We start from the raw sequence: 26960 nt of genomic DNA, 5'->3' as shown, positions 1-26960 counted from the left end.
CCGCCCCCGCCCCGCGTGCCCCCTCCCCAGTGTGGCCCCGCCCCCAGGGTGTGATCTCGCCCTCGTGCGTGCGGCCCCGCCCTCCGCATGTGTGACCCCGCCCCCTCGGACGTCGCACCCGACCCACCCACGTGACCTCCCCGCCAGGCGGCGCTCTCGCGAGAATCGGCGGCGCGCGCACCCCGGAAGCGGCGGCGGTAGAACCCGGAAGCGGCGGCGGGGCAGGATGGACGGTAAGGGCGGGCAGGCGGTAAAGGGGACTCCGCCGCACCGGGCTTTGCGGGGGCGGGGCCGGGGGCCCGGTCCCCGGCCTCCGGTCCCGGCATTGTCCGCGGTGCGCCGTCCCTGAGGCTGTGCTCTCCTTCCCTTCCAGACACGCTCTTCCAGCTGAAGGTGAGGGCGCGGCGGGCCCTCCGCCTCCTCTCCGTCACGTATCGCCGGTCCCGGAGGGCTGGCGACGGCGTCCACCTCTCCGGGAGGGACCTGGGGACCGTTCCGCCCGCTGACTCACGCCTCGTCCGGGGTTTCTCCTCCTGCAGAAGGAGGCCCCGGCCTGCGGAGATCTGCCTTCCAGCAGGCGCGGGGGTGTCCGGGGGTGCCGCGGGAGCCCCGCCGATGCTGGTGGCTGCGGGAAGAGGGAGCCCTTTATCCGGGTTTGTCCTCCGGGGCTGCCGTTCCCGGCCCTCCCCTTTTCGGAAGCGGGGAAAATGGGAGTTCCCGGGTGCTCTGGGAGCCTCCGGTCCTCGGGGAGGTCCGGCTCCCCCTCCACCGCGGCCAGAGGGTCGGGGCAGCCGTGGCCGGCGTTGCTGGGTGCGGGAGGCAGCGGGGACTCCGCTCACCCCGGCTCCCTGGTTCTGCGCCGCCATATCCTGGCCCTAACCCGTTGCTTTCTCCGCAGTTCACAGCGAAGCAACTGGAGAAGCTCGCCAAAAAAGCAGAGAAAGACTCTAAGGCCGAGCAAGCCAAAGTCAAAAAGGTGGGTGGGAGCTCACACAGCGCGTGGAGCTGCTGGGCTGGCGCTGCCAGCCCCGGCACTGTGCTGGGCGGCTGTGGATCCTGCCGTGCCTTGCCGAGTGCGTTCCACCAAGGGACTGGGGAAAGGGGCAGGTTCCCCTCCCCAGACCTCGCTGCGTGCGCCGGCTCAGCCTCCAAAAGTTTTGAGTCCCACCCTCAGCTCTCGAATCTGCCGGGTGGATGTGACGCATCCCTGCAACGCTGAGGGGGATGTAATTCCCGTTCAAGGGCCCGCTCGGCGTTTTGAGGGTGACGGGAGAGCTGTTTCCTGCTGGAAACCTGTCGGACAGAAACGGAGCGCGCTTGCGTGTAAACCTGCGGTGGATCCTCTGTGCAAACGGTTGCCATTTGCCCTTCCAGGCCCTTCAGCAGAAGAATGTGGAGTGCGCTCGTGTCTACGCAGAGAATGCCATCCGCAAGAAGAACGAGGGGCTTAACTGGCTCCGCATGTCTTCCCGGGTGGATGCGGTGGCCTCCAAGGTCCAGACAGCAGTGACGATGAAGGGGGTAAGAGCCTCCGTGTGGGCGTGGGGCTTTGAGACCGCGCTGTGCCCTGCAGAGAGCAAACCTTGGCTCGTCCCCTCTCGCTGCCTTGAACCACCTCGGACTTCCCTGTCCCCAGAAGGGATCCCGCCAAGCTTCATAGTTAGCTCGGAGCCCCTTGCTCTGGTGCAGCGAAGAGCCTGTCTGGGAAGGCCTCGCAGCGAGGCGGCCTCACTGCGGGCTCGGATTAAATCCTTAACCCGTGGCTGCGCAGAGGGAGAGGCTCGTGCCTGGAGCCTCCTGCCTCACAGCGTGTATGAGGGTGGTGGGCTGGGACCCGTCCTGCCGGGAGCACGGCCCGGGGTCTTCGGTGACTGCAGTGGCTGGAGAAACCCGCGGCCAGGCTCAACCTGCAGAGAGCCGGCTGCAGCATCTGGTGAGCAGGGTCCTGCCTCGTAGCCCTGCTACGAGCGTCGGAAATGCTGGCTTCTCTCTCGCTGGCCTGGGTTTTACTCTCAGCAGTGATGTACCTTGCTTTTGGGGAGCATCCGTGAAGCCATCTCTTCTTGCAGGTGACGAAAAACATGGCGCAGGTGACCAAGGCCTTGGACAAGGCTCTGAGCTCCATGGACCTGCAGAAGGTGTCTGCGGTGATGGATAAATTTGAGCAGCAGGTTCAGAACTTGGATGTTCATACGTCAGTAAGTGCTGGTGGCCTCTGAGGCGTCTGGAGGGCTGGGAGCTGCTGGGTTCGGGAGGGTGGGCTTGTCTCGTGTGGGATCTGTGAACCGTAACGCGCTGCCTCCCGGGAGAGAGCCGGGTCCCAGCTGTAACTCGGGCTTCCGCAGCAGCGCTCTGTTCCCCTCGGGGACTCCAGCCTCCGATGTAGGAAACCCCCGAGCTGTTCACACGTTCTCTGCGTTTGGGGGATATGAGAGATGTTGGGGAAGACGCGTCTCTGCTGCCTGATGGGGAAGGAGTTTGCCGTGCAAAGAGGCGAACGCAGCGAACGGGGAGAAGAGGGAGGGTGGCTGTCCCTGTGTCTGTAGCTAGCCGTTACTCCGAGGGAGTCTGTGGCAGAACCGGACCTTGTGCCCCGCGGCTGTAGCCCTGCTGTCAGGCTGAGGGGGCCGGTGGCGACGTGGGATCTGCAGGCGGTTCTTTGGGGGAGGAAGCCGGGCTGGGCCGAGTGGCTTTGCCTGCGGGGCAGGGTGACGGGCTGTCTCTGTCGCAGGTCATGGAGGACTCCATGAGCTCCGCCACCACGCTGACCACGCCGCAGGAGCAGGTGGACAGCCTCATCGTCCAGATCGCGGAGGAGAACGGCCTGGAGATCATGGACCAGCTCAACCAGCTCCCCGAGGGGGCTTCGGCAGTGGGGGAGAGCTCGGTCCGCACCCAGGAAGACCAGCTGTCGCGGAGGTTTGTTCTCTCCTGGGTCCTTTGCCTTGTGTCGAGGCAGTTCCAGTCCTTCCCAGGGATCCCTCACCAGCAGGAAGGGAATGAGTTAGCCCATCCCGGCAGGCCGAGTGGGTGCTGAGCCCCCTCTCTCATGCTCAGGCAGGCCGGAGCCCGGCAGTCCCGAGGTACCCTGCGCAGGCCGGCGAGGTGGCCGGTCAGGGCTGTGGGACCACTTTGGGCCTGGGGGTGGCTTCTGGCAGCGAGCTTCTCGGCGGCGAGCTTTCATCGACTCGGTGCAGAACAGTCTCCCCCTGCTCTGCGCTCGCCCTCACGCAGCTGCTGCTGCTCTGGGAACGCTTGGTGCCGACCTTCAAACAGCTCCGGGAACAGGCTGTCTCCCTGGAACTGCCCCAGGAGAAGCTGATGAGCTTCCTCTCCCCGGTTCCTCCCTGCTGCTCCCCACGCAGCCGCCACTGGCGTCCGTCTGGGGACAGCCCCAGGCTGTGGCGTGCTGCCCTGGGAGCTGGGGACGGCCCTGGGAGAGGGGGCAGGCGGGCTGCCGTGGCGAGGCACCCAGAAGAGAAGCCAGGATCCCCTTCTCCGCAGTACCTCGCCTGTGTTAATGACGGACGCTGCACGCTACCCCCAGGCAGCCGTGCCTGCGTGCTGCGGGGCAGGTTTCTTGCACCTCTGCCGCGGGAGGGAGGTTTCTGGGCAGAGACGTTCCCTGCACGCGCTGGCTGAAGGGTCCTCCTGAGTCGCGGCCGTTTCCTGCTGCTCTCACGTTGGTTCCCTCTCGTGCTCTCCCTTCCAGGTTGGCTGCCTTGCGGAATTAAGGTCCCCTGTCGCCCCTACGGACTGCTGCCCCGCACTGGTGGTTCGGCGTGTGGGGTGGAGGGGCCCGGGACTCCTTCCCCACCTCTGCTACGTCCTTGCTCTGACCCAGCGGCCAGGCGGAGTCGGCCGTCCCCTCCTCCAGCGGCACGTCCCCAGCCCTGCCTGCCGGTGTTTAGGCTCTTCTGTTGGGGTGTGATGGTGATGACTTTTCCCAGAGCGGGCAGCGATCCCGGCAGGGGGTTTCTGAGCGGAGACGGCCTCTCTCTGGGCTTGAGGAACGCTTCGCTGGTTCTGATTTCAGGGTGTTTTTCATTTGAGGGTTGCTGCTGGTTTCTGGCAGCGTCCCATGACGCAGCGTCCCGCTCCTGATTTAACACTGAATGAGTCCTTCTGGAGGCGGGCTGCGGTGTCTTCTGGGGCGCTGCTCTCCTGGCCCTCCTCCGTGCGTAGCACACTTCTGTTGTCTGTTTTAGACGGGGTCTCCGAGCTGCGGGCTGTGTTTTCCTCGGGGCCCGCAGCAAGGAGCTGTTTACAAGGAACAGGGAGTTCCCCACGGGGCTGCCTTCCTCTCGCAGCGGTTTGGGAAGGGTTGTTTTCCCGGCTGTGGTGTTTCTGGGAAGGTTAGTGCCTTGCAGGAAGGGGAGGTTACGCCGTGGCATCTCTTCCCTCGCAGTGACCTTCCCGAGCCATAGCTGGGTGCCCGGTTTGCAGACTTCACCTTGCCGATCGCTGGCTCCTTGTCCTGCCGGGCCAAACCTCCCTGGAGCTCTGTACCACAAAGTGACCTTGGAAACGCTCATCCTGCCCTGCGCAAGCCCCTGGCTGCGCGCCTGTAAATCCACGCGTTCCCCATCTCCGGCTGCTGCGGTCTGGAAGTGGTTATCCAGTCCCTGCCCCGTGTCCAGCAGCTGGGAGCGGATCGCAGCAGCTTCCGCCCCTGTGCTCGTAGCTGTGGTGGCCACAGCCTCGTCCCCACATGTCCCCCAGCGGATGGGTGTGACAGTAAGTGCTAAACCATCCTGAGAGCATGCCTGCCTGCGCTGGCTGTGGCTCGTCCCCTGGATATCTGCTGCCGTTTCCTCTCCGCTCTCCCCGTTTTGCTGCATCTGCTCTGTGCCGCTGCCTGCGGAGCGTGGTACCGAGCTGGGTGAGTGGGGGCTGCTTCCAGGGCACGGCAGCCTCCCCTCTCCTCCCACTGCTCGTGGGGAAACGTGGCTGCTTGTCCCTCGGAGCCTTCCCCCAGGGCTGAAGTGTGCTGTGCCCCTTCTCCGCTGCGACTCCCGGGCACTGCTGAGCTGCTGGGTTGATGGGAAGCTCACTGGGAAGGAAATGGAGTTTCCTTTGGCTCTCACGAGGAGGAACTCTAACCTTCCTGCCGCAGGCTGTAAATGGGGGCCGTGCAGCGGCCGGGTCCGGCGGCGCCGAGCTGTGCGATGTGCGGCCAGGAGCGGGCAGCTGGTCCCGCTGCAGTGGGGCAGCTCTGATTCGCCACTTTTAAAGGGAATTTTAAGGCATGCGGAGCTGCTGCTTTGGGCTGTGCTGAGCGGGGGGAAGGGGAGAGGGGGAGGCAGCTTCCCCCCGCTCCCAGCGCGGGCTGACCTCCCGGGCTGCCTGTGCGGACGTGGGGCAGGACTTGCTGCGGGCCAGGGGCCATCTCCCCAGCACTTGCAACGCAAACACTTTTCACTGTTTTGATTATTTCTTCTGAGTTCAGTGGCCTTGGCAGCGTGTGTCTAGTGACCGACGGAGCCTTCTTCCCCGATGCGTGCTGTGGTGGGGGCGCGGGGTGGTGACCGTGGCGGAGGAGAAGGTGCCATGTGGGGCTGGGGGCTGGGACGAGCCCTGCGGCCCAGGGAGCCCCTGCCCCTGGAAATGCTCCTTCCTTCAGTGCGATGTTTCTCTGTGGTTTCGTTTGTGTGGTTTTTAAAGCTTGTCTCATTTGCCTTTTTCTTCTCCTCCAACCCCCTGTTGATCGTCTTCTGCTATTTTAAATAAACAATCCCTGAACATCCATCGTGGTGTGTCGGGGGCGTTCAGGCGGGCGAGGGGTCTGTGGTCCCCTCTGCCTGTGGCGCAGCGTGATGGCCGTGCCCCATCCCCTGCCCGGGACAGAGGACCCGGGGCCGAGGGGCTGCCGTGGGGCTGAGGTGGGGAGGAGGCAGGGGTCGGTCCTGCTCCCGCAGCCTCCCTGCCTCCTCTCGCCCAGGGGAAGGGAAGCAGTCCCCTGCCGAGCCGGGGTCACCGCCTCCGGGGGTGCTGGAGGGGAAGGGGCCCTGACGAGTCCCCGGCAGGGACCGGCTCCCTTTGTGTAGCTGGGCCGGGGGGGAACCGGGGTGAGCAGGAGCGGCCGCGGTGCCACCGACACCGGCTCGGGGAGGCTGAGGCAGCCGGCTGAGTCGAGCTCCTTGCCCCAGGGTGGTTTTCGGGCTGCCCAGCTCCCTGCGCTCTTCTCCGCACCCTTCCCCAGCCCTCGTGGGGAGGAGGCCGGGCTCCCCAGGGGGGAGATCCCTGGCTCATAACCCCACGGAGGGAGCCCCGGTGCTTTCCACCCCTGCAGCAGCCTCACCACCGGGGGTGGTGGCTGCGGCCCGCTGTGGTTGCTGTGCTGGCGGGGACCGGGCGCATCCCTTCCCCGTGCCTGTCCCTTCCCCGTGCCCGTCCCTTCCTCGTGCCCGGCTGGCAGACGGGGCTCTGTGCCTCAGCCAATTTGCGAATGCCACAGGAAGATGGCTCTCCTTCTCCTGCCTGTTTTCCCGGTGTCCAAAGCCGCCTCCGCTCCGAAGACAGGCTGTTCCCAAATGTGAGAGGAAATTGCTAAGAAGATAATTGAGTAGCGAATTAATTAGCTAATGATTAATATAAGCATCCTGCGGAGGCAGCCCTACAGGGTCTGGCTGTGTGTTGCAGCGATGTGTCACTCCCGGTGTGGTGACAGCTTCCCGATGCCTGGGCTGGGCGCCCACTGAGCCCCTACGCCTCTGGCCCGCCGGTGCTGGGGCCATGCAGCCAGGGTGGCCAGCAGGGTGTCGGCGTGGCCGGTGGCATGCCAGCGTCGCTGGTGACGTGCCGGGGCTGGGGCTGGCTGTACCCGCAGGGTCCCGGCACGGGCACATGCTGCCGGCGGTGCTCGAAGCATGGCTTTATTTTGCTCGCGGAGCCGGCGCGCAGGCGGGAAGGGGCGGCAGGGTTGGGCCCAGCCCGGCAGCCACCGGGCCAGCCACCGGCATCCTGCCGGGCTGGGTGCTAGGAGAGCAGGGAGTGGAGCAGGGCCAGCGCCAGTGCCAGGGCTGCCGGTGGGAGCCGGGCTGTGCCGGCACCGTTGGCATACCCATAGCGGGTCCTGCACGTCCCCTCCAGCTCCTCGAAGGCGATGGGCGTCTCACGAGCAGCCATGCCTTGCAGGGTCTTCTTCACCTGCGATGGGGGACAGGGTGGGCACCCGCAGCAAGAGGCAGCCCCCGTGCCCCACACAGCCCCGCCACCTTGCACATCCCTGTGCTGCCCCGTGCCCTGCATGTCCCCGTGCCCCCATTCATCCCCTGCCCCGCGTGTCCCTGTGCCACCCCGTGTCCCCATACATCCCCGAGTGCCATATGTCCTGATGTCCCACTTGTCTCTGCTGTCCCATGTGTCCCCACATGTCCCCATGCCCCGTACATCCCCGTGCCCGCTGCTCCCTGTGCCCCGCTCACCTCCTCCACCTTTTTGAAGACGCGGAGCAGGTTTTCGGCCAGGGCCGCCTTCACCTCTGCCTCCGTCCAGTTCCTCGCCAGCAGCTCGGCCACCAGTGCGGGGTACGTGGAGACGTCCTCCAGGCCGGTGGGGAGCCTGTGCCACCCCGCAGCTCGCAGCTGTGCCGGGCAGCTGAGCCCGGCAGCACCCACCCTGCACCCCCCAGCCACCCATGCAGGGCATGGGGGAGACCCCCCCCACAGCCAGTCCCCACGGCCGGGACACACTGCCCCGTCGCACCGGCACAACCCGTCCTGTGCCTGTCACCCGCTTTACCCTGTGACCCCGTCGTAGTCCCCGCCAAAGCCGACGGCCTGGGCGCCTGCCATCTTCTTCACGTGGTCCATGTGGTCTATGGGCACAGAGGGGCTGGGGTGAGCCGGGGGGGGACACTGCCACCCCCCTTGCCCGCCCAGGTGCCCACCTCACCTGCGACGTCGGCCAGCGTGGCCGTGTCCCCGCACGTCACGTACGCGTTGTAGAAGTTGACCATCACCAGGCTGCCCGTGGATGCCTGGGGGAGAGGCGGCCCTGAGCCCCGCGGCCCCCCTGGCCGACCCCCCTCCCTGCCCGCGGCCGTGCCCCGGCGCTCACCACCATCCTCAGCACGTCATCGGGCACGTTGCGGCGGTGCGGGCAGAGGCTGTAGGCAGACGAGTGGCTGAAGATGACGGGGGCTTTGGAGAGGCTCAGCACGACCTTCATCGTCTCCATCGAGACGTGGGCCAGGTCCACGATCATGCCCAGGCGGTTCATCTCCTCCAGCACCGTCTGCAGGGACGGGGACGGGGATGGGGACAGGGCGGGCGAGGGGTGTGCGAGGGGCTGTGGCAGCCTTGCATGCGGGGACACTGTGCACCGGCTTAACAACCCGGCGTGGGGCTGGTGGGTGCAGGTACCACGTCCCCCCTGCCCCGGCTGTTGCTCCTAGGCGCCGCCACCGACCCTGTCCTCACTCACCTTCCCGAAGGGCGAGAGGCCGTGGTGCAGGGGTGGCTCGTCCCCAGTGTCCACCAGCCAGTTGTCAGCCCTGCGGAGTGGGGACAGCATCAGGGCGGACCCCCGGCCGCGTGCCCCTGCTCGGCCGCACGACCCGTCTCCCCACGCTGGCCCTGTCACCCCCCTCCCCGTCCCCCCGCCGGGGGCTGCTACCAAGGGGTGTTGCAGCTGTGGGTGAGGGTCATGTAGCGGACGCCCAGGCGGTAGAAGGTGCGCAGGACGCCCAGGCTGCTGTCGATGGAGTGCCCGCCCTCCACCCCGATGAGGCTGGCCACCTTCTTGCTCTGGAAAGCCTGCTGGATGCCTGCGGGAGGGCGGGGGGCATCAACCGGGGTGGGCCCCGGGGCACCCATGTTCCCCGGGGCACCCACGTCCCAGCCCCGCGCCCGCTCACCGGCGCTGTCGACGACGCAGGCGAAGGTCTCGGGGTAGAGCTCGCACATGCGGTGCACCACGTCGATCTGCTCCAGCGTGCGCTTCACCGCGTCCTTGTTCTGCGTGTCGCAGGGCACGTACGCCGACCAGAACTGCCCGCAACGGCACTCGGTGAGCACCGGGAGCCCGGCCCCATGCCCACTGCCCCTCACCCTGGTGCGCCCACCCACCCCGGTGCCCTCCCTGATGCCGCCTGCCCACCCTGGTGCTCCCTGCCCGCCCCGGTGCCCGCCCCGGTGCCCGCCCCAGTGCCCACCCCGGTACCCCCGCCTGCCTCGCCGTCCCACCTGCCCGCCCACGTGCCCGCTGCGCAGTTTGGGGATGTTGGTGTGGGTGCCGTTCAGCAGCGTGAGGTTGGCCTCCGGCAGCCCCAGCTGGTTGTTGAACCTCTTGAGGAGCTGCCAGGGCAGGTCGTTGTGCCTGGGCAGGGAGAGAGCGGGAGCGAGGGGCTGCCTGCCCGCCCGCCCGCCCAGCCAGCCTCCTGGCCGCCCATCTCCTGTCTGTCCGCCCACCCGTTCCCCACTCACCTGGCCATCGTTCCATCCACCCACCCACCGGTCCATCTGTCCGTCCTTCTGTGCCCTCTGCCAAGAGCCACCCAAGCAGCTCCGGCTGGGAGCCGGGGACAGGTCACTCCCAGGGGACAGCCCCACGTGGGACCCCCTTTGCCGGCCGGCGGGGAGCCGGGGGGAGTCCGGGGACCTTCTGTGCACCCCTCCACCCACCATCCCCACTCAGCCCTCGCACCCAGGGGAGCCAGCCCAGCATCCCTCTGGCAGGGACGTCACCATCACCGCTGTGGGGACGTCACCACCACGGGGATGTCACCGCCACACAGCGTCCCGCACCCAGCAGTATCGCTGGGGAAGGGCTGGGGGCCAGGCGCACGGGCCGGCTCCCACTTCTCCCCTCCTGCGTCACGGTCCCCACATCCTCCGGCTCCCCCTGCCCCGTGCCCGCTCCCAGGGGCAGCGCCGCTGTCGTGGCACAGGGCTGGTGCGGCAGGGGAACCCTGTGGAGGACCTGAGCTTCCCGAGGGTCCCGGCACAAGACTGGGGACGTCCCTTAGGACACGACGCCGCGGGACCCGTTTGACCTGAGCGGGGACTTCCCCCGGGGCAGCCTGGCCCCTGACTTCCCGGCACCCTGCCAGCTCCTGGCGGGGCTGCACCGCCGGGGATCCCCTCGGCTGCACGGCCCCGGCGTGCCCGGCACGGGGATCCCCTGGCAGGGCCGTCCCCGGTGGGGTTTTCTGGCCGGGGCTTTTCTCAGGGTGCTGAGAGCTGCAGCCCCGCCGGGGCGGCCGGGCACGCTGCAGCCAGGCAACCTTTGCTCACCCGTCGATGACCGGCGTGGTCGTCATGATGCGCTCGGCCTCCTCCCGGTGATGCTGCCCGGTGCAGGGCAGGAGCAGGCGCAGCACCAGCACCAGCGCCAGCACGGTCCCGCCCGGCATCTTCGCCTGCTCGGTGCCACTGGGGGATGAGCCGGGGCAACCTGGCGCCGCCGCGAGCCTGCTGAGCGCACGCACCGGGATGGCTGCCCCCGGCTCACTGTCCGTCCCCTCCCGCCGTAAATAAATAACCAGGATCCGCAGCCATAACCCCACCCTGCCTTCCGCGCGCCCCGGCCCTGGCAGCACCCGGGAATGGCGGGCACCGGGGCGGCGCGGCGGCGGCCTCCCCCAGCCTGGCCCCGGGTGGCAGGGCCGCGCCGGGGCCTCTCCGCATAGCTGCGGTGACGCTCCCAGCCCCTTTAATGCAGCCCAGATTTTTTTGCTGGGAAAGTGCCGGTCCCGTCCCCGCCTCAGCCTCCCCAGCACTGGCACCCGCCGGCACCCCCAGCCCAGCGCTGGCACCCGCCAGCACCCTCACTGCCGATGGGCAGGGCCCAGCACCCGTGTCCCTCGCTCACCCCGGCCCTGGGACGCTCGGGCAGCTGCCGCCTGCGATGGCTGTGAAATACGTTTTCCGGCTTGCGTGCTGGCATCGGGGCTGGGACGGGCTCCGGCCACCCCAGAGCCACCCCCAACATGGCGTCGGGCGCTGGGAAGCGGCCGAGTGCTGGTGCACCCCACGGCTCTGTGGTGAGGCCGTCCTGCCATGGAGGGGCCGGGGGGCAGCTGCCGGGGCGGCACAGCCCTGGCGTGGGGCTGCTGACGGTGCCCCATGTGTGCCGGGCTCCCCCCGCCCCGCGGTCCTGCTGCAGCGTCGGGGGGGGGGGGACGGGGGCACCCGTCGGTCCTGCAGCCCAGCGCCCGCGGTGGGGGCACCCCGGCTGGCTCCTGCGCGGGGGCTGGTGGTGGCCGCGGGGCCGGCGGTGGCTGCGGTGTCATGCGTGGCAAGAGGCACCGTGGGCCTGCTGGGAACGGCACGGAGCCACGTGGAGACGGCCGGCCCCGCTCCTCATCCCGGGGTGTGCCAGGATGGGAATCCCTTCCTCTGGCACGGTGCCGGCCGTGGGGAGCCCGGCCGTGGGGCACGGCGTGGGGCTGGCACCCCCGGGGTCACCGCGGGCTGCTGCGGCCGGCGAGGCTCCCCAGCACCCTTCCCACCGCCGGGTGAGCAGGGTGCCCCGGCCCCCGGCTCTCCTGGCTGCGCTGGTGGGTCTGGCCCTGCGGGACCCCCGTCCCGTCCCGGGGGTGTCCCCAGCCCGGGGCCGTCCCGCAGCCCCCCGGCCCCGCAGGCAGCGCTCTCCCGGCGCTGGCCCCAGTGCAGCCGGCTCCCCGGCTCCCCGTCAGGAATGCGCCGGGGGGGCCCGGCCTCCCGCCCGTCGGGACGGCTTCCTCTTTTGCAGCTATTTAAGGCCGGTCGCCAGCGCGTCCCCTGCAGCAGCGGGGCCATGGAGCGGATGGAGGTGACCGAGACCTTCGCCGGCATCTCCCTGCCCGGCCACCTCCACACCCAGGAGTCCCTCGGCTTCGCCACCACCTTCCCCTTCCGCCCCACCGACGTGGTCATCGCCACCTACCCCAAATCGGGTGAGGGCCGGCGGGGCGGGGGGCTGGGGGGCGAGGAGGGGCCCGGCAGGGCTGGGGGACAGGGAGGGGACGCAGGCGGGTGGGGGGTCAGTGGGGCAGGGCTGGAGACCCCCAGGCTGGAGCGGGACGGGGGCATGGGAGGTGCCATGGCTGAACCGGGAGCTGCCTGCGTGGCTGGGAGGTGGCTGGGCTTGGGGCCAGCCCCTCCCCGGGCAGGGCCCCCCCGGCCCCCGCAGCCCCGCGGCCACTGGCCCCTCCAGGCACAGCGCAGGGAACCCCCAGCCCCAGTCGCCAGCTCCCACCCCCCCCCAAACCCCTTGCCCTGCAGGTGAAGGGCAGCCACCCCCACACCCTCCCCAGCCCCAGCCCCGTCCTGTCCCCAACCCCAGACTGGTATGACTGGTGGGGGCTCTGGGGCAGGGGTCCCACACGGCACTGCCAGCCCAGCTGCTGCCCTGTGCCATGTTGTGCCATGCCGAGCCATGCCGTGCTGAGCCATGCCATGCCAAACCATGCTGTGCCGAGCCATTCAATGCCGTGCTGTGCCCATCTGTGCCACGCCATGCTGTGCCATGCGATGACATGCCATGCTGCACCATGCCATGGGGTCCTGTGCCATGCCGTATGATGGCATGCATGCTGTACCGTGCTGTGCCATGCCATGCTGTGCCATGGGGTACTGTGCCACGCTGTGCTGAGCCATGCCATGCCATACAGTGCTGTGCTGTACCACGCTGTGCCACGCCATGCCGTACTGTGCCGCGCGGTGCCGCGCGGTGCCCCACGCAGGGCTGGCGCTGCCCTGACGCCCGCCTACCCAGGCACCACCTGGATGCAGGAGATCCTGACGCTGCTGTTCAGCCGCGGGGACGTCCTGCCGGCCAAGACCATCCCCAACTGGGAGCGGGCGCCCTGGCTGGAGCAGATCTACTTCAGGGATGCGCTGCGGGATACGGCCGCCCCCCGGCTCATCACCACCCACCTGCCCGCCCGCGTCCTGGCCCCCGCCCTGCAGCAGAGCAAGGCCAAGGTGAGGGGGGCCGGGATGGTCTGAGGGGTCCCCACAGGGGCATCCCGTGCCCACGGGGCTTCCCGCAGCCGGGGTGATTGCCGGGGACTTTCTGAGCGGGCTGGAGCGGAATCCCCCCCCGCCATGGGGCTGACGCCATCCCCCCCAGGTGATCTACATGGCCAGGAACCCCAAGGACGTCGCTGTCTCCTTCTACCACTTCCACCGCCTGGCCAAGTTCCTGCCTGACCCCGGCTCCTTCGACACCTTCCTCACACGGTTCCTCGAGGGCACAGGTAAGGGCTGGGGGGTCCCGGGGTCCCGGGACTCAGCCATGGGGCCCCCCATCACCCCCCTGTCTCCCCCAGTGCACTATGGCTCCTGGTTCGACCACGTCAAGGGCTGGCTGGGCCAGCGGCAGCTCCTGGACATCTTGTACGTCACCTACGAGGAGGTGCACCAGGTGAGCCCCGGCGTGTCCCCATCCCCGTCCCCACCGGCTGCCCGGGGCTGACTGTCCCCTCCGCCGCAGGACCTGCGCAGCACGGCGCAGCGGCTCAGCACCTTCCTGGGCTGCCCGCTGGGACCGGAGACGCTGGGAGCCCTGGAGCAGCACTGCAGCTTCATGGCCATGCGGGACAACGCCATGGCCAACTACTCCCTCATCCCCTCCGAGATCATGGACCACAGCCAGGGATGCTTCATGAGGAAAGGTGAGGGGGGACGGGGTGGGGGGGACACGGGGGGCGCCGGCCCCGGCTGCAGCCTCCCTGCCGCCCCGTCCCCTCTGTCCCGCAGGCGTGGTGGGGGATTGGCGCAACCACTTCTCCCCCCTGCAAAACGCCTTCTTCAACCGCCTCTACCAGGAGGAGATGGGCGACTCGGAGCTGCCCGCGCCCTGGCCCATGGCCTGAGGGGCCGGGGGGGTCGGGGGGGGCTGGCAGCGCTCGGCCTTGCCACTGCACAACACGACTGCCGAGCCCTGCTGTGGGGGGGCACTCTGCTTGGGGAGCCCCAGCACCCCCCATAACTTATACAGCCCCATGCATTGCCCCGGGGGCCAGGGTGGTGGGGGTCTGGCGGGGAGGGGGGGGGACTGGCTGCATGACACCCCCCCGGGGATGGGGGACTTTTCCGGCCACACATTGCAGCCATCCCCGTGGCCTTCCTTGCCCTGGGGCGGGTGCGCGTGGCCGTGACCCCCCTTTCGCCCAGCCTGCTCCGTGGAAATAAATATTTATTGCTGTTTCCAGCCAGGCAGCTGTTCCCATGGGCGCGGGGCAGGAAGCGGCGTGCCGGTGGCGCCGGCGGCGGGAAGCACCCAGCGTTATCAGGAGCCGCAGCAGGGTGGGGACCCATCCCCGGGGACCTTATCTGCGGTGGGGGGCAATGGCCAGATGGGCAGCACAGGGGGCCATGGCGGGCTGCCAGGCCCTGTGGTGAGTCACGGCACGGCTGCACGGTGCCAGTGTTTGTCGGCAGAGCCCGTGGCACAGAGGTGGCTCCTTCAGCAGCACCTGGGGCTGCCAGGCCCCACACGTCCTCCCAGGGACCCCCCCGAGCCCAGGGTCCCCTCCCCGTGCAACCTCTGCAATCCCCTCCAGATATACCCTCTGCCCCCCATCCTGCCCCAGTGCACCCCCCAATGCCCCCTGCACCCAATGCCCCCCGCCCTGCCCCAGTGCACCCTCATGATGCTTTGGGGGGGCCGCAGTGCCTGGCGGGATGCCCCCCCCGCCATCTCCCCACCTGAGGTGTTTGCACCGGGGCTTGTGCCCACCCCCCCAGCACCCTGGGGTGCCCCAGGCAGGCAGCACGCCGAGCACCCCCAGCCCCGCAGCCCCTGTCCTGCCGTGCTCCAAGGAATTGCCGTATCAAGCCGCTTAGGAAGCGCAGGCACTGTCAATAATTAACCCCGGCTTAATTAACCGGCACCTGCCGGGTCAGGGTGGCACAGTGCCGGGGCCGGGAGGGCTCGGGCTCAGCCCCGGTGCGAGCAGGCCCCTCGCCAGGGCTCGGCTGAGCCGGGGGCAGGCGGCGAGACCCTCCCTGGGGATGCCAGGATGTGGCCCGGTGGCACCAGCGCCCTGCCAGCCCTGCCGCCGCTCCCCCGCCCAGCTGCACCGCCGGTGGGTGCAGCCCGGCTGGGTGATGCTGGGCACCCCCAGCCCCACCGGGTCCCCCCGCACCCTCCGGCGGGGCACCCAGCCAGCCCTGTGGATGGGGGTGCTGGGGCAGACCCCTGCCCGCGCCGAGGGCCGGCTGCTGCCGCAGGCTCGTCAGGCGCCGGGTTTCTATGGCGACGTCTATTATCCTGCTTTATAGGAAGATGAATCAGGAGCTATAAATACGCAGGTTGATCGGGGCGGTGCGGGCAGCGCGCTCTGCCTGCGTGCGGGAGTGCCGGCAGCGGGCAGCGCCGGAGGGGCACGGTGGTTCAGCACGGCCGTGCCGGCGGACGGGCGAGCGGCTCCCAGGCGGCACAGCTGCACGGACAGGGGCAGGCTGGCACCCCTGTGCCGGCACCCAGGTGGCGGCCGCATCCCCAGCCCCAGAGTCCAGCTCGGTGGCACCCGCGTGGCAGGCTCTCGGTGGCCCCTGCCCTGCCACAGCTGCCCTGGGCCCCAGTTTCGGTCCCCGTGGTGGCCTTGGGTCACCCCCCACCCTGGTGGACGCCACCTCCCCAGGAGCATCTGCTGGCACTGGGAAGGCGACACACAGCGCGTGGCACAGGCTGAAGGACACATGGCCCACGGCATGTGGCACAGTGTCACACGGCACATGGGACAGGGTGGATGACACACGGCATGTGGCACAGTGTCACGCAGCATGTGGCAGGAGGCAGTTGGCACACAGTGAACACACCTGGCTTTCGGCGCAGCAAACAGCGCACAGCACCTGGTGTGCTGCACATGGCAGCAGCGCAGCACAGCGCCCGTGCGTGGTACACGGCACGTGGCACAGCATGGCACCCAGCACACAGCACATGGCATGTGGCCCGCAGCACACGCACGTGGCACATGGCAATGCGCGTGGCACATGGCACACAGCGCATGGCACATGGCACACAGCACATGGCACGTGGCACATGGAACACAGCACATGGCATGTGGCACATGGCAATGCGCGTGGCACATGGCACACAGCACATGGCACGTGGCACATGGCAATGCGCGTGGCACATGGAACACAGCACATGACACGTGGCACATGGCAATGCGCGTGGCACATGGCACACAGCACATGGCACGTGGCACATGGAACACAGCACATGGCATGTGGCACATGGCAATGCGCGTGGCACATGGCACACAGCACATGGCACGTGGCACATGGCAATGCGCGTGGCACATGGCACACAGCACATGACACGCAGCACAGGGTACATGGCACATGGGGCAGCACATGGCACAACATGGAGCACATACCATGAAGCACACAGCACGCAGCCCGTGGCACAGCACATGGCACACAGGACAGCGCGTGGCACGCGGCACGCGGCACACAGCACACGGCAGAGGCAACCTGCTGGGCAGGAGGAGGGCACCGGCGCCGGCGCTGCCTCCACTCCCGCTCCCGTGGCCCGGGTTTCGGGCTGTGGCAGCCGGCGCTGGCACAGCGGGGCGGCCGCCGCGGCACAACCGGGAAGCGGCGGCGGCTCCAAAGTACCGCAGCCCCCGGGCGCCGGCGCCCCCCTGCCCGCTGCCGGTCACGAATCCCCCTAAACACAGGGGCGGCCGGAGCGGCCGCGGCAGCGCCCGTGCAGGCAGCCGGGCTGGGGGCTGCCTTGGCCCTCGCCACCGGCCGGGGCTGGGCAGCACGGTGGCACGGTGAGGGGCGTGAGGGGGGACGGGCAGCACCCTGGAGCTGCCCCTCCCTCTGCCCGCGCCCCGCTGAGCAGCCGCGGGGAGGTTTGGGGTCGGCGCCCAGAGAGCACACGGCACACAGGGCTGGTTGCTTTATTGGGGGGCCCCCGCACGCCGAGGGGGTTCGTCATGCAGCCTCCAAACGACGTCACAGCGACAGACAAGCGGGGACCACGGGGACAGCAGGGACAGAGCAGGAACGGGCTGTGGGGCACGGACCCCCAGGACCGGGCAATGCCCGCTGGGGACTCCCAGCCCCCCGGCAGCGCTGAGGACCCACAGCACGCTGCCAGCTCCCGCTGCCCCCCCTGCCCAGTGAGGAGGGGTCTGCAGCAGGGCTGGGACCCGGCGGGGACCCCGTCCGTCCCCGCGCCATGCTGGGAGGAGCGGGGGGCCCTCACTGGGGCGAGCTGAGGTTGGAGTCGGGGGTCTCGGGCTGGGGGCAGCGGGGCGGGAAGGCCTTGTAGCTGTAGTACTCCACCACCTGCTTGGGCACCTCCGCCAGCACGCACTTGGCCAGGGCCGTCGGCGATGCCTGAGGGACGGGGACACCGGGGGACACCGGGGGACACCGGGGGACACGGGTGAGCCGGGGGCACTGTGGCACGTGCCCACCCCGGTGTGCAGAGCAGCACCCACGGGGCACCAGCATGCTGTGCCATGGTGCTCGGTCCTGCCGTGGGGACAGGAGGGGACGGGAGGGGACGGGAGGGGACGGGAGGGGACAGGAGGACCACCAATGCCCCACTCACGTTCTTGAACTCCCGGAAGGGGACGAACTGGACGATGTCGCGCAGGACGGGCTCGCCCTTGGGGGAGCGCAGGATGCCGTCGTCCCCGTCCAGGATCTGCATGTCGGTGAAGTCGGCGTTGCCCACTCCCACGATGATGATGGACATGGGCAGGTAGGAGGCGCGGACGATGGCCTCCCGCGTGTCCGCCATGTCCGTCACCACCCCATCCGTCAGGATCAGCAGGATGAAGTATTGCTGGGGGGGAGGGATGTTCTGGGGGGCCTGCCCAGCCCTGCTGCTGGCCCCGTATGGGGGGAGCCGGACTCGGGCTCAGCTCCGACGTGGGAGCAGCCACAAGTGGCACGAGCGTGCTGGGTCTCAGCCCGGAGCCCACCAGCCGGGGCAGTGGGTACGTACCGAAGCCTCCTTCGTCCGCTCCTCGTCGGCTGCCACGCGAGCCACCTTGGAGATGATGGGGGCCACATTAGTGGGGCCGTAGAGCTGGATTTTGGGCAGGCAGCTCTGGTAGGACTCCACGACGCCCTGGATGCCTGCAGGGGGATGCGAGGGGTGAGGGGGGCAGCACCGGGCGCTGGCACAGGGGGGCCATGGGATCAGCCTCCCCCGTCCCACTGGAGCTGTACTCACCCTCGCACTCATCGTTGTCGGGATTGAAGTTGATGGCGAAATCGTGGGAGACCTGAAGGGCGAGAGGGGAGGGGGCAGCCAGTGCCCACCCACCCACCACAGCCCCTGGCACCTGCTGGGCCCACAGGAGCCATGGCCAAGGGTGCCCGGAGGGACAAGCGCATCCCTGGGTTCCCACAGGGCACCGGCGCCCCGGCCACCCCCTTACCTCGTACTTGGGGGGGATCCTCGCACCAAAGCCCAGAGCTGAGAATTTCTTATCGCTGCAAGGGAAGAGGTCTGAGGAGCCCAGCCCCGGCAGTGCCAGCAGCGGGGTGGCCATCACCGGGGTGTCCTGGCCCCAGGGTGGCCATCACTGGGGTGTCCTGGCCCTGGGGGACCCGCCAGAGTGACCGACCTGTCATAGTCCTGGCAGATCTCGCCCACCGCGACCAGCGCCTTGAGGTACTCGTTGGGCTGGTAGGGGTTGATGTAGTGCAGGGAGCAGCTGTTTCGGGGGTCCCCGTTGGAGGCCGTGAAGTCGATGGCCACCTGGTGGGGGGGACGGCAGTGAGGGTCCCCCGGGGCGAGTGGGGCCACCGGCATGTCCCACAGGGGTCAGGTGGCTCTGCCGGCCCCGCTCGCCGGCACGGTGGCACAGCCCCTGCCCAGCTCCCAGGGCTTCGGGGTGGGGGACGCCGCTCACCGTGAAGTGGATCTGGCAGCCGCCCATGATGTAGTCCAGGAAGGAGTAGACCCTGTGGATCTTCCAGAGGGACCTGCATCAGCGGACGTAGCCTCACGGCAGCCGGGCACGGCTCGGCACAGCACAGCACAGCACAGCACAGCACGGCTCGGCACGGCACGGCACGGCACGGCACGGCACAGCACAGCATGGCTCGGCATGGCACGGCATGGCACGGCACGGCACAGCACAGCACAGCACAGCATGGCTCGGCATGGCACGGCACGGCACGGCACGGCACAGCACAGCACAGCACAGCATGGCATGGCACAGCATGGCACTCACCTTCAGGTCCAGCAGCACCACGACCCCCGAGTTCTTGTAGTTGCGCTTCTTGATTTTGTACTTGGGGTTCATGCAATCCCACTGCACCTGCGGCACGCGGCACCCGCGCTGCCTGCAGCCCCCCAGCCCCGGGGACACGGCCCCATGCGCCGGCACCTCCCCGCCATGACCCCGCAGCCCCCCGGCCCCGTGGCTCTGCAGCACTGTGTCCCCACAACCCCACAGCCCCATGACCCCACAGCCCCACAACCCCACAGCCCCACAACCCCACAGCCCCATGACCCCACAGCCCCACGACCCCACAGCCCCATGACCCCGCAGCCCCGTAACCCCGCAGCCCCACGACCCCACAGCCCCATGACCCCGCAGCCCCACGACCCCGCAGCCCCACAACCCTGCAGCCCAACCCCACAGCCCCATGACCCCGCAGCCCCATGACCCCGCAGCCCCATGACCCTGCCTCCCTGCAGCCCCGCAGCCCCATGACCCTGCCTCCCTGCAGCCCCGCAGCCCCATAATGTTCCAGCCCCATGGCCCCACGACCCCACAGCCCCGCAGCCCCAGGGTGCAGCTGCCTTCCCCCGCTCCCGGCCAGCCCACGGGCTCCTGCTAGCCCGGCCGGGGCCGATTTCCCCAGAGGAGCCCAGACCCACCATCCCTTCCCCAAAGAGGGGGCAGCGAGGGGAGAACAGCCCCAAAACCAGAGGAGGAGCTGGGAGGTGTCTCCTGGAATGGGATCTGCTGGCAGCACGGAGAGGTGACCCCAAAGGCTGTCCCCGTGTGCCTGCGCCCACCTTGTTCTCCCCCATCGCCTTCTGCATCTCCTCGAAGGTGGTGAAGAACTCCCCGATGAAGTCGTGCTTGCCCCGCGAGTCGTAGTCCCAGACCACGCACTGCGGTGGGACACAGCTCAGCCCCGGCTGGGCAGCGCCCGGCTGGGGGGGTCCCCGCCACAGTCCCCGGTGGCTTCGGGTCCCCAGCACACCGCCCACGCGGGAGCACAGAGAAGCCGGGGTACAGGTGCCCCCGGGGCAGGGATGGGGGTCCCCATCGCCCTTCCTCACCCTCAGCTTCCTCTTCTCCTCGCAGCTGCAGAGCGAGTTGAGGGAGACCTTGAAGGGCTCCCAGATGGGGCTCAGGTTGTTCTTCACCACCTGCGGGCGAGGGGCTCAGCGGGGCCGGGGTGGGCACCGGGGCGGCCGCGGGCCAGATCCTGCCCGGGCCTCACCTCGGTGCGGTACACCAGCTGCTCGCTGCGGTCGTCGTCGATGCGGTAGATCTCCAGGAAGGGATCCGACTTGCTGAAGAGGTCCTGGAGGAGGGAGGATGGGGCAGAGCACTGGCTGCCCTGCCTGCCCCGCCTGCCTGGCCATCCCTGGCTCCCCCGCCCACGGCACCCGGCCCACCTTGTCGTCCAGCTTCTTGGCCCGGAAGGCGAGCTCCACGTAGCCATTGTTCCCCGAGATCTCCTCCGAGATGACCTGCGAGGAGAGGCGGCCGCAGGGTGCTCAGCACCCACCACAAAGCCGTGGCTTTGTCCCCCTGCCCTCCCTGCCCGCACGGGCAGGGCGGTGCCCTGGGAGGGGACAGGGTGCCACGCACCCTGGCACGGCAGGGACCCCCCAGGGTGGCCAGCAGACATCAGTGGGGACCCCGAGCCCTCCCCACCCCCAAGAGCCTGGGCGGCAGCTGGATGAGAGTCAGGACAGGAGGAAGGTCACTGGGGACCCCCCATGTGCCCCAGCTCAATGTCCCCCACCCCAGCTCAGTGCCACCCACATGTCCCAGCTCGATGCCGTCCCAGCACCCCAGTCCAGTGCCACCCGTGTGCCCCAGTCTGGTGCCACCCACATGCCCCACTCAGTGCCACCGCACCATGCCCCAGCTCGGTGCCACCCCAGTGTCCCAGCTCAGTGCCACCTGCGTGCCCCAGCCTGGTGCCACTCCCGGCGAGGGCTCGGCCGCTCACCGTGATGGTGGACTTGCCCGCGAACTTCCCGTACTTGAGGAACAGCGGCTTCGTCACCCGCTTCTGCGCCACGATCTGCAAAAGCCGAAGGGTCGGGGCGGGGACGCTGCCGGCGGGTGTCCCCGGGGTGGGGGGCGCGGGCTCACCTGCCCCACGGTGCACTCCATGCCCCCCAGGAAATCATCGTCGTGCGTGCCCACGCCGGCGTGCCCGTGGCTGTCGTACACCTCGAACCGCAGCTTCTGCACCTCCTCGAAGTAGTAGTCCACCGTGAAGATCTTGGCGAAGACGGGGTTGAGGTTGCTCTTGATGACCTCGCTGCGGTCCACCTGCACGGCGGGAGCTCGGCTGGGGGGGCAGCGGGGCCAGAGCCCAGCTCGGGGCCGGATCCGGGGCCAGCGGAGCTGCCCAGGACCTTGGGATGCCAGAGCTCGCCCTGAGCCGGGCATGGGGATGCAGGAACCCAGGGGCACAGGGACATGGGGATGCGGGGACGGGGGGTGCCCTGCCAACCCCCAGGTCCCGGGGACAAACCCCGTGGTCAGTTCCAGGGATGCTCTGGCTCCGGACCACCGCTTGCCACGGCTCCGCTCAAGCAGGAGCAATGGGCTGGTGCCCAGGACGAGCCCCTGTGCTCCCACCCTGGGCTAGCCAAAGGCAGGGGCCACCAGCCACCGGCCACCAGCCACCGTGGCGCTGGCAGGCAGGTGGGTGCTAGCATCTCCTAGCCACGCTGGCAGCGGGCGCCGAGCGGCTTCTAGAGCCTCCCCCGCACCCCATCCCTGCCAGCATTGACTCAACGGGACGCATCCTGGCCAGGGCACCCTGCCAGCCCACCGGCCCCTGCCCACCGCCTGCCTGGTCCCGCAGCATCTGCCGAGCCCACACCGCCGCGGCGCTGGTGGGGCCACCCCATGCAGGTCCGTGCCTCCTGCGTGGGCACCGCCGGCCCCACAGCCCCACCATGGGGCTCTGGGTCCCGGCCACCTCGGCCCCTCCGGTGCCAGCCCCGCCAGCGTGTCCGGGGCCGTTTTGGCTCTGGGACCCAGCGGGCAGCGGCTGAGCCGGCTCCAGCCATCGTCCTGGCTGGGGGACACACACTGGCAGGGACAGGGAGGGGACAGCTCACAGAGTCCCTACGAAAGGTGGCCCAGGAGGGACCCTCATGGATCTGGCACTTGCACGGCACAGCACGGCACAGCACGGCACACAGAGCGTGGCACAGCACACTATGGCACTGTAGGGTACAACTGGCTCGGCATGGCATGGCACGGCACATCATGGCACACAGAGCGTGGCACGGCACACCGTGGCGCTGTAAGGTACAACTGGCTCAGCATGGCATGGCACGGCACATCATGGCACGGCACATCATGGCACACAGAGCGTGGCACGGCACACCGTGGCACTGTAAGGTACAACTGGCTCGGCACGGCACAGCCTGGGGAGCCGCAGCCCGCAGCTGGCACAGGGCCCCCCGCCGCCCGCCCTGGCTCCGGCTCCGGCTCCGGCTCCGGCGAGCAGAGTCGATTACACGCAGAGGGATTTAGCGCTAAATCTGCCGGCTGAGCAGCGGTGATTAGCGAGTGCGGAGCTGCCGGCGCCAGCCCCGAGCTAAGCCGTGGGGGAGCGATGGGAAGGAGCCATGCCAGCCCCAGCGCCAGCGCCAGCCCCAGTGCCGGTGCCAGCCCCGGTGCCAGCCCCAGCGTCTGCCCCGGCTCGTGTGGGCACCAGGGCCCCACAGGGCAGCGCAGCGAGGGGCACACGGCTGTGGTGCTGGCCCTGACCCCCCTCTGAGCTGCCTCCCCGTGTGCGGAGGGGTGGGTGACGCCACCCGGCTGTCCCAGCCCGGGCTGCCTGCCCCGAGCAGCGTGAGACCAGCCCACGAGCCCCGAGCCACCCCAGGGGTGGCCAAGGGGTCCTGTCCCTTAGCCCTGGCCTGGAGCAGCGGAGCCGTGCTGGAGCCGCGCACCGTGGGCACCCCGCTCCCCGGCCCTGCCGGATCCACGGAGCCCTGGGGACTCGCTCCGACCAAGACATCTGCATTGTCCCCACGCGCTGCTGAGTGTCCCACAGCACCCTGCCCTGCCCCATGAGCCGCGCGCTCTGTGCCCTACACCTTGCACCCTGCACCCTGCACCTTGCACCCGGCATGCACCCTGCACCCCGCTCTGTGAGCTCTGCACCTTGCGTCCAGCATCCCGTGTGCACCCTGCTCTGCACCATCTCCTGCACCTTGCACCCTGCTCTGCACCCTGCACCCTGCTCTGCACCATCTCCTGCACCTTGCACCCTGCTCTGCACCCTGCACCCCACTCTGCACCATCTCCTGCACCCTGCACCCTGCTCTGCACCCTGCACCCCACTCTGCACCATCTCCTGCACCCTGCACCCCGTGCAGTGGCTCCTGCCCTGTCTCCGGCCCCGTGGGCATCGCAGCCACCCCAGGGCTGTCTCTGCTCCCCATCCCAGAGACGCAAACCCTGTGCCCAGCACCCTGCACCCAGCCCCGCCACGTCCCCGATGACAGCCAGCCCCAGCCCTGCCCTGCTGCAGTGGGTGCCGGCGGTGCCCCCCGCCCTCCTACCTCCGTCCACTGGCCCTGGGACTGCATCAGCAGCAGGACGCAGGGGTCCGACTTGTTGAGCGTGTCGCGGTCCAGGAGGTGCTTGCAGCTCACCCGCAGCTCCACCTTGGAGAGCACGGCCAGCGGGGCCTGCGGGGACGGCTCGGGCACCTCGCCCATGGTGGCCGTGGCGCGGTGGGCGGCCGGGCGCGACGGGGGGCAGGCGGCCCCGTGGGTGAAGGGCATGCGGGGGGAGCGGGGCGGCACGGGCGGCCGCTGCCTTCGTTGCCGTCAGGGAGCCGGGCAGGCGCCCGTCATGCCCGGGGCACGTCGCCCCGCGGTGCCAGGCGTGGGGACGGAGCCCAGGTGCGCGGCGCTGGGCAGGTCCCTGGTGGCAGTGGGTGTTGGTGGGATGCTCCGTTGGGTGGAGGGGACCCCGGGGACCCCCTCCGAGGTGGGGTGGCCGGTTCCAGTCCTGGTGGCTCCGCGGGGCCCTGCGAGGCATCAAAGCACAGTGGGGTGAGCTGGGGCCGGGTCACCCTTCGCGACACTGCCCGTGTACCCCCAAGCGCCAGCCAGCCCCGCAGGCGCTGCTGTGCCCCTGTCCGCCGCCAGCCCCCTGGGCTGACCGGGGGTCCCATGGGGCCGTGCCCAGCTCTGCCCCAGCCCCACCCCAGGGGCAGGATGCGTCCCCATGGGGAAGGGGCACCCGAGTGGGGCTGGGAGGCTGTGCAGGAGCGGGGGCTGCGCAGGCAGCCTTGGGCCCCCACCCCGGGGTGCCCCAAGTGGGGCTGGGGAGCAGAAACTCCCCTCCCGTCCCTGCAGGCAGTGCACCCCCCGCCCGGGCAAGGCTCGCCAGCGAGGGCAGCGGGGACCGCAGGTCCTTGTCTGTGCTGCCGGGTGATGCTGGCAGTGCCAGACCCGTCCCGCTGCCCCGGGCAGGGCTGGTGGCACCCTGGGGTGATGGGGGGATTTCCCCCATGCTGGGGATGGGGGCAACCCTCCACCCGGATGCTGGCGAGACTTAGCCGGGTGATGCTGCAGTGCCGGGCATCGAGGGGCTCTGCCAGCCCCAGCCCCAGCCCGGAGCTTGTTCGCCTGGCTTGGGCAGGGGCAGAGCAGCCCTCCTGCCCGCCCGCCTGCCCGCGCCCCGGCGTGCCCAGTCCGGCCAGGAGCTGCCGCCGCCTCCTGGACAAAGTTTCCCGGCGAAGTCATGCAGGGCCCGGGCCCTCCCCGGCACATGGCTCTGGTGCCCCGGCTCCAGCGGCCATTGTCCCCCTCCCCGGGATGGCGGGCACCCCTTGGCATGCCCCGGTGGAGGGGACACCGGCTCCCACCCTGCCCGGCCGCCCCCCTCACCTGGATGCCAGCAGCCTGGGCTCCGCACGTGGCTGGGCCGAGGTCTGGGGTCGGCGTGCCAGCCGGAGCCGGTGTGCCAACCGGAGCCGGTGTGCCAGCCGGAGCTGCCGCCGCTGCCACCTCCACACAACTGACTCAAGCTGCAGTTCGGGAGCGGAGCCCTAAGAGGGAGACGACAAGCTCCGTTAACTGCCTCGCTGCCGGCACCGGAGCAGAGCCCACCCGCGGGCACCGGGGCTGAGCGGGGTCCCCGGCACTGCTGGCCGTGCCAGGGCAGGCGCTCCCACTCCGGGTGAGCCCCCCGTGGCACAGCCCTCGCTCCCAGCGCCCCACGGCCCCTCGCCCTCCCCACGGGGTGCCCAAGGCCCACCCTGGTCCCGGCCCCCCACGCTCTCAGCCGACACCCCAGCGCAGAGACAGGGTGCCCCAAAGCTGCCGGGTGCCCTCCCCACACGCCAGAGCGCCCGGACCTGCACCCCACGCACGCAGAGCTCCGGGCGCCCCATCCCTCGGGCGGGGGCTGTCCCAGCACCCCCCACCCACGCACGTCACCCCAGCGCTGCGTTGCTGTCGGCTTGGCTTTATGAAAGGTGATGTAATTAGCCCGTATTTGGAGGGATTAAAATGCAGATGGGGCGAATGAGCGCGAGGGCACTGCAGGGCCCTGGGCTTTGGGCGCTGATCCCCAGCCTGCCCGGCAGAAACAGGCCACCCTCCTTCCCCGCTCCTCCCGCAGCCCCGCGGCACGGCCCAGGGGGGCGGGAGGCAGCCGACCCACGGGGGGACGCAGGATCCGACCTTAGGCTGGGAAGGACGAGCTAGCAGCCCGCCACGGCCCGGGCAGCCCCACGCCGGGCAGCTCTTGCCCGTGTTCGAGCAACTTGGGGTTCACCCAGCTGTGCCGGGGCTCCAGCCGGGCCCCTGCCCCTGAGCGCTTCATCGCATCCGATCCCCAAGTTTCTGTCACCCAACTGCTAATGAATACAAATGACTCAATTATCCCATCACGGGCGATCCACAGCACGGGCAGGCTGCGGAACAGCCCCAGAACTGATTAGCCAGCAAAGGGGCTCGGCTGAGCGCTCCCCGGAGCGGGACGGACCCCACCAGCGCTGCCCCGTGACCCACCGCACCCCACATCAGCCCCTGCCCTGGGGCAGGCAGAGCCCAGGAGCCACGAGGACAGGGCAGAGGCCCCCGACCCTTCTGCAGGGAGGGCTGGGCTCCTCTTTGAGGCCACTAAGGTATTTCTCTGAAGAAATGGCTGCAAGGTCCACACGAAGAGCACCGGGGGCTAAACGGAAGCTGGGGGCAGCCAGGGCAGCCCCCGCCATGGCCAAGGAGCGCGGGGTGGCTGCGTGCAGGACCGCGCAGTCCAGCAGCAGGACTCTGCTCCGCCCAGCGGCTGCAGGCAGGGAGCAGGTGCTGGGGATGCACCTCGCTCCCCCCGCACCCCTCCAAAACCGGGGAGCAGGACCCCAGCCTGGGCAGCCCGGCCCAGCTCACGGGGCAAGCAGCTGCCCCAAGCACCCACAGGTGACACCCACGACACCCCACCTTCTACAGCAGCAACTGCTCTGCCTCACACAGAGCCACAGGCAGAGGTGTGGAAATCATTAAATCTGAAATATTGGCACAGAAGAGAGGCGAGTGGGAAGCAGACAAAACCTGTTGGGGGGGGGTATCCCAAAAAAACCCTCGACTGGCAGCTTGAGCAGCCCCTTACACAGCCAGACTGGGTCAAGCTCCAGTGCAGGAGGGAGCCCAGGCTGCATCCCCGGAGACAAAGCTCCCTGAAGGGAGCTGTGCGAGGGCGAGGTGTTTGTTTCGCTTGCTTCCAGGGAAGTTTGGAGTCTCTAATCACAGCAGATGAGGTTTCCCACGTCTGAACAGCGACTCCCCCGGACCGCATCCCTCCA

General features: G+C 69.3%; 4 protein-coding genes across 6 annotated transcripts; 2 read left to right on the top strand and 2 right to left on the bottom strand.

The window, feature by feature from the left end:
- The first annotated feature begins 149 nt into the window (after nucleotides 1-149).
- Nucleotides 150-5748, top strand: CHMP1A (charged multivesicular body protein 1A). Of its 2 annotated transcripts, XM_075161666.1 has the most exons (8): nucleotides 212-233; nucleotides 374-393; nucleotides 540-653; nucleotides 899-976; nucleotides 1375-1521; nucleotides 2070-2198; nucleotides 2732-2919; nucleotides 3713-5748. In XM_075161666.1, exons 1-8 carry the CDS (start codon nucleotides 227-229, stop codon nucleotides 3732-3734), a joined length of 705 nt encoding a protein of 234 aa, XP_075017767.1. In that variant the 5' UTR covers nucleotides 212-226; the 3' UTR covers nucleotides 3735-5748. The 2 variants fall into 2 exon arrangements, with proteins under 2 accessions (XP_075017768.1, XP_075017767.1); XM_075161667.1 differs by lacking the exon at nucleotides 540-653 and having other exon boundaries at nucleotides 150-233.
- On the top strand, nucleotides 2835-14140 carry LOC142087412 (sulfotransferase 2B1-like). Its single transcript, XM_075161665.1, has 7 exons — nucleotides 2835-2919; nucleotides 11698-11881; nucleotides 12703-12911; nucleotides 13060-13186; nucleotides 13259-13353; nucleotides 13423-13603; nucleotides 13689-14140. Exons 2-7 carry the CDS (start codon nucleotides 11743-11745, stop codon nucleotides 13802-13804), a joined length of 867 nt encoding a protein of 288 aa, XP_075017766.1. The 5' UTR covers nucleotides 2835-2919; nucleotides 11698-11742; the 3' UTR covers nucleotides 13805-14140.
- DPEP1 (dipeptidase 1) lies at nucleotides 6979-10357 on the bottom strand. The gene is made up of 10 exons (XM_075161668.1): nucleotides 10239-10357; nucleotides 9189-9321; nucleotides 8861-8993; nucleotides 8620-8770; nucleotides 8428-8497; nucleotides 8062-8238; nucleotides 7897-7981; nucleotides 7744-7819; nucleotides 7428-7563; nucleotides 6979-7149 (listed from the first exon to the last, which is right to left on the bottom strand). The coding sequence occupies exons 1-10, from the start codon at nucleotides 10355-10357 to the stop codon at nucleotides 6979-6981; spliced, it is 1251 nt and encodes a 416-aa protein (XP_075017769.1).
- A 2694-nt stretch (nucleotides 14141-16834) lies between the features above and the next one.
- CPNE7 (copine 7) lies at nucleotides 16835-25188 on the bottom strand. Of its 2 annotated transcripts, XM_075161663.1 has the most exons (16): nucleotides 25042-25188; nucleotides 23704-24176; nucleotides 21263-21445; nucleotides 21117-21191; nucleotides 20554-20628; nucleotides 20376-20459; nucleotides 20212-20301; nucleotides 19942-20040; nucleotides 19148-19234; nucleotides 18824-18883; nucleotides 18536-18669; nucleotides 18347-18401; nucleotides 18139-18190; nucleotides 17908-18041; nucleotides 17509-17745; nucleotides 16835-17291 (listed from the first exon to the last, which is right to left on the bottom strand). In XM_075161663.1, the coding sequence occupies exons 2-16, from the start codon at nucleotides 23926-23928 to the stop codon at nucleotides 17154-17156; spliced, it is 1728 nt and encodes a 575-aa protein (XP_075017764.1). In that variant the 5' UTR covers nucleotides 23929-24176; nucleotides 25042-25188; the 3' UTR covers nucleotides 16835-17153. The 2 variants fall into 2 exon arrangements, with proteins under 2 accessions (XP_075017764.1, XP_075017765.1); XM_075161664.1 differs by lacking the exon at nucleotides 25042-25188 and having other exon boundaries at nucleotides 23704-24180.
- Nucleotides 25189-26960: the final 1772 nt, after the last annotated feature.

Source organism: Calonectris borealis, chromosome 12 (genome assembly GCF_964195595.1).
Source record: "Calonectris borealis chromosome 12, bCalBor7.hap1.2, whole genome shotgun sequence".
Lineage (NCBI taxonomy): Eukaryota > Metazoa > Chordata > Aves > Procellariiformes > Procellariidae > Calonectris > Calonectris borealis.
This window is presented reverse-complemented; position numbering and strand designations above follow the sequence as displayed.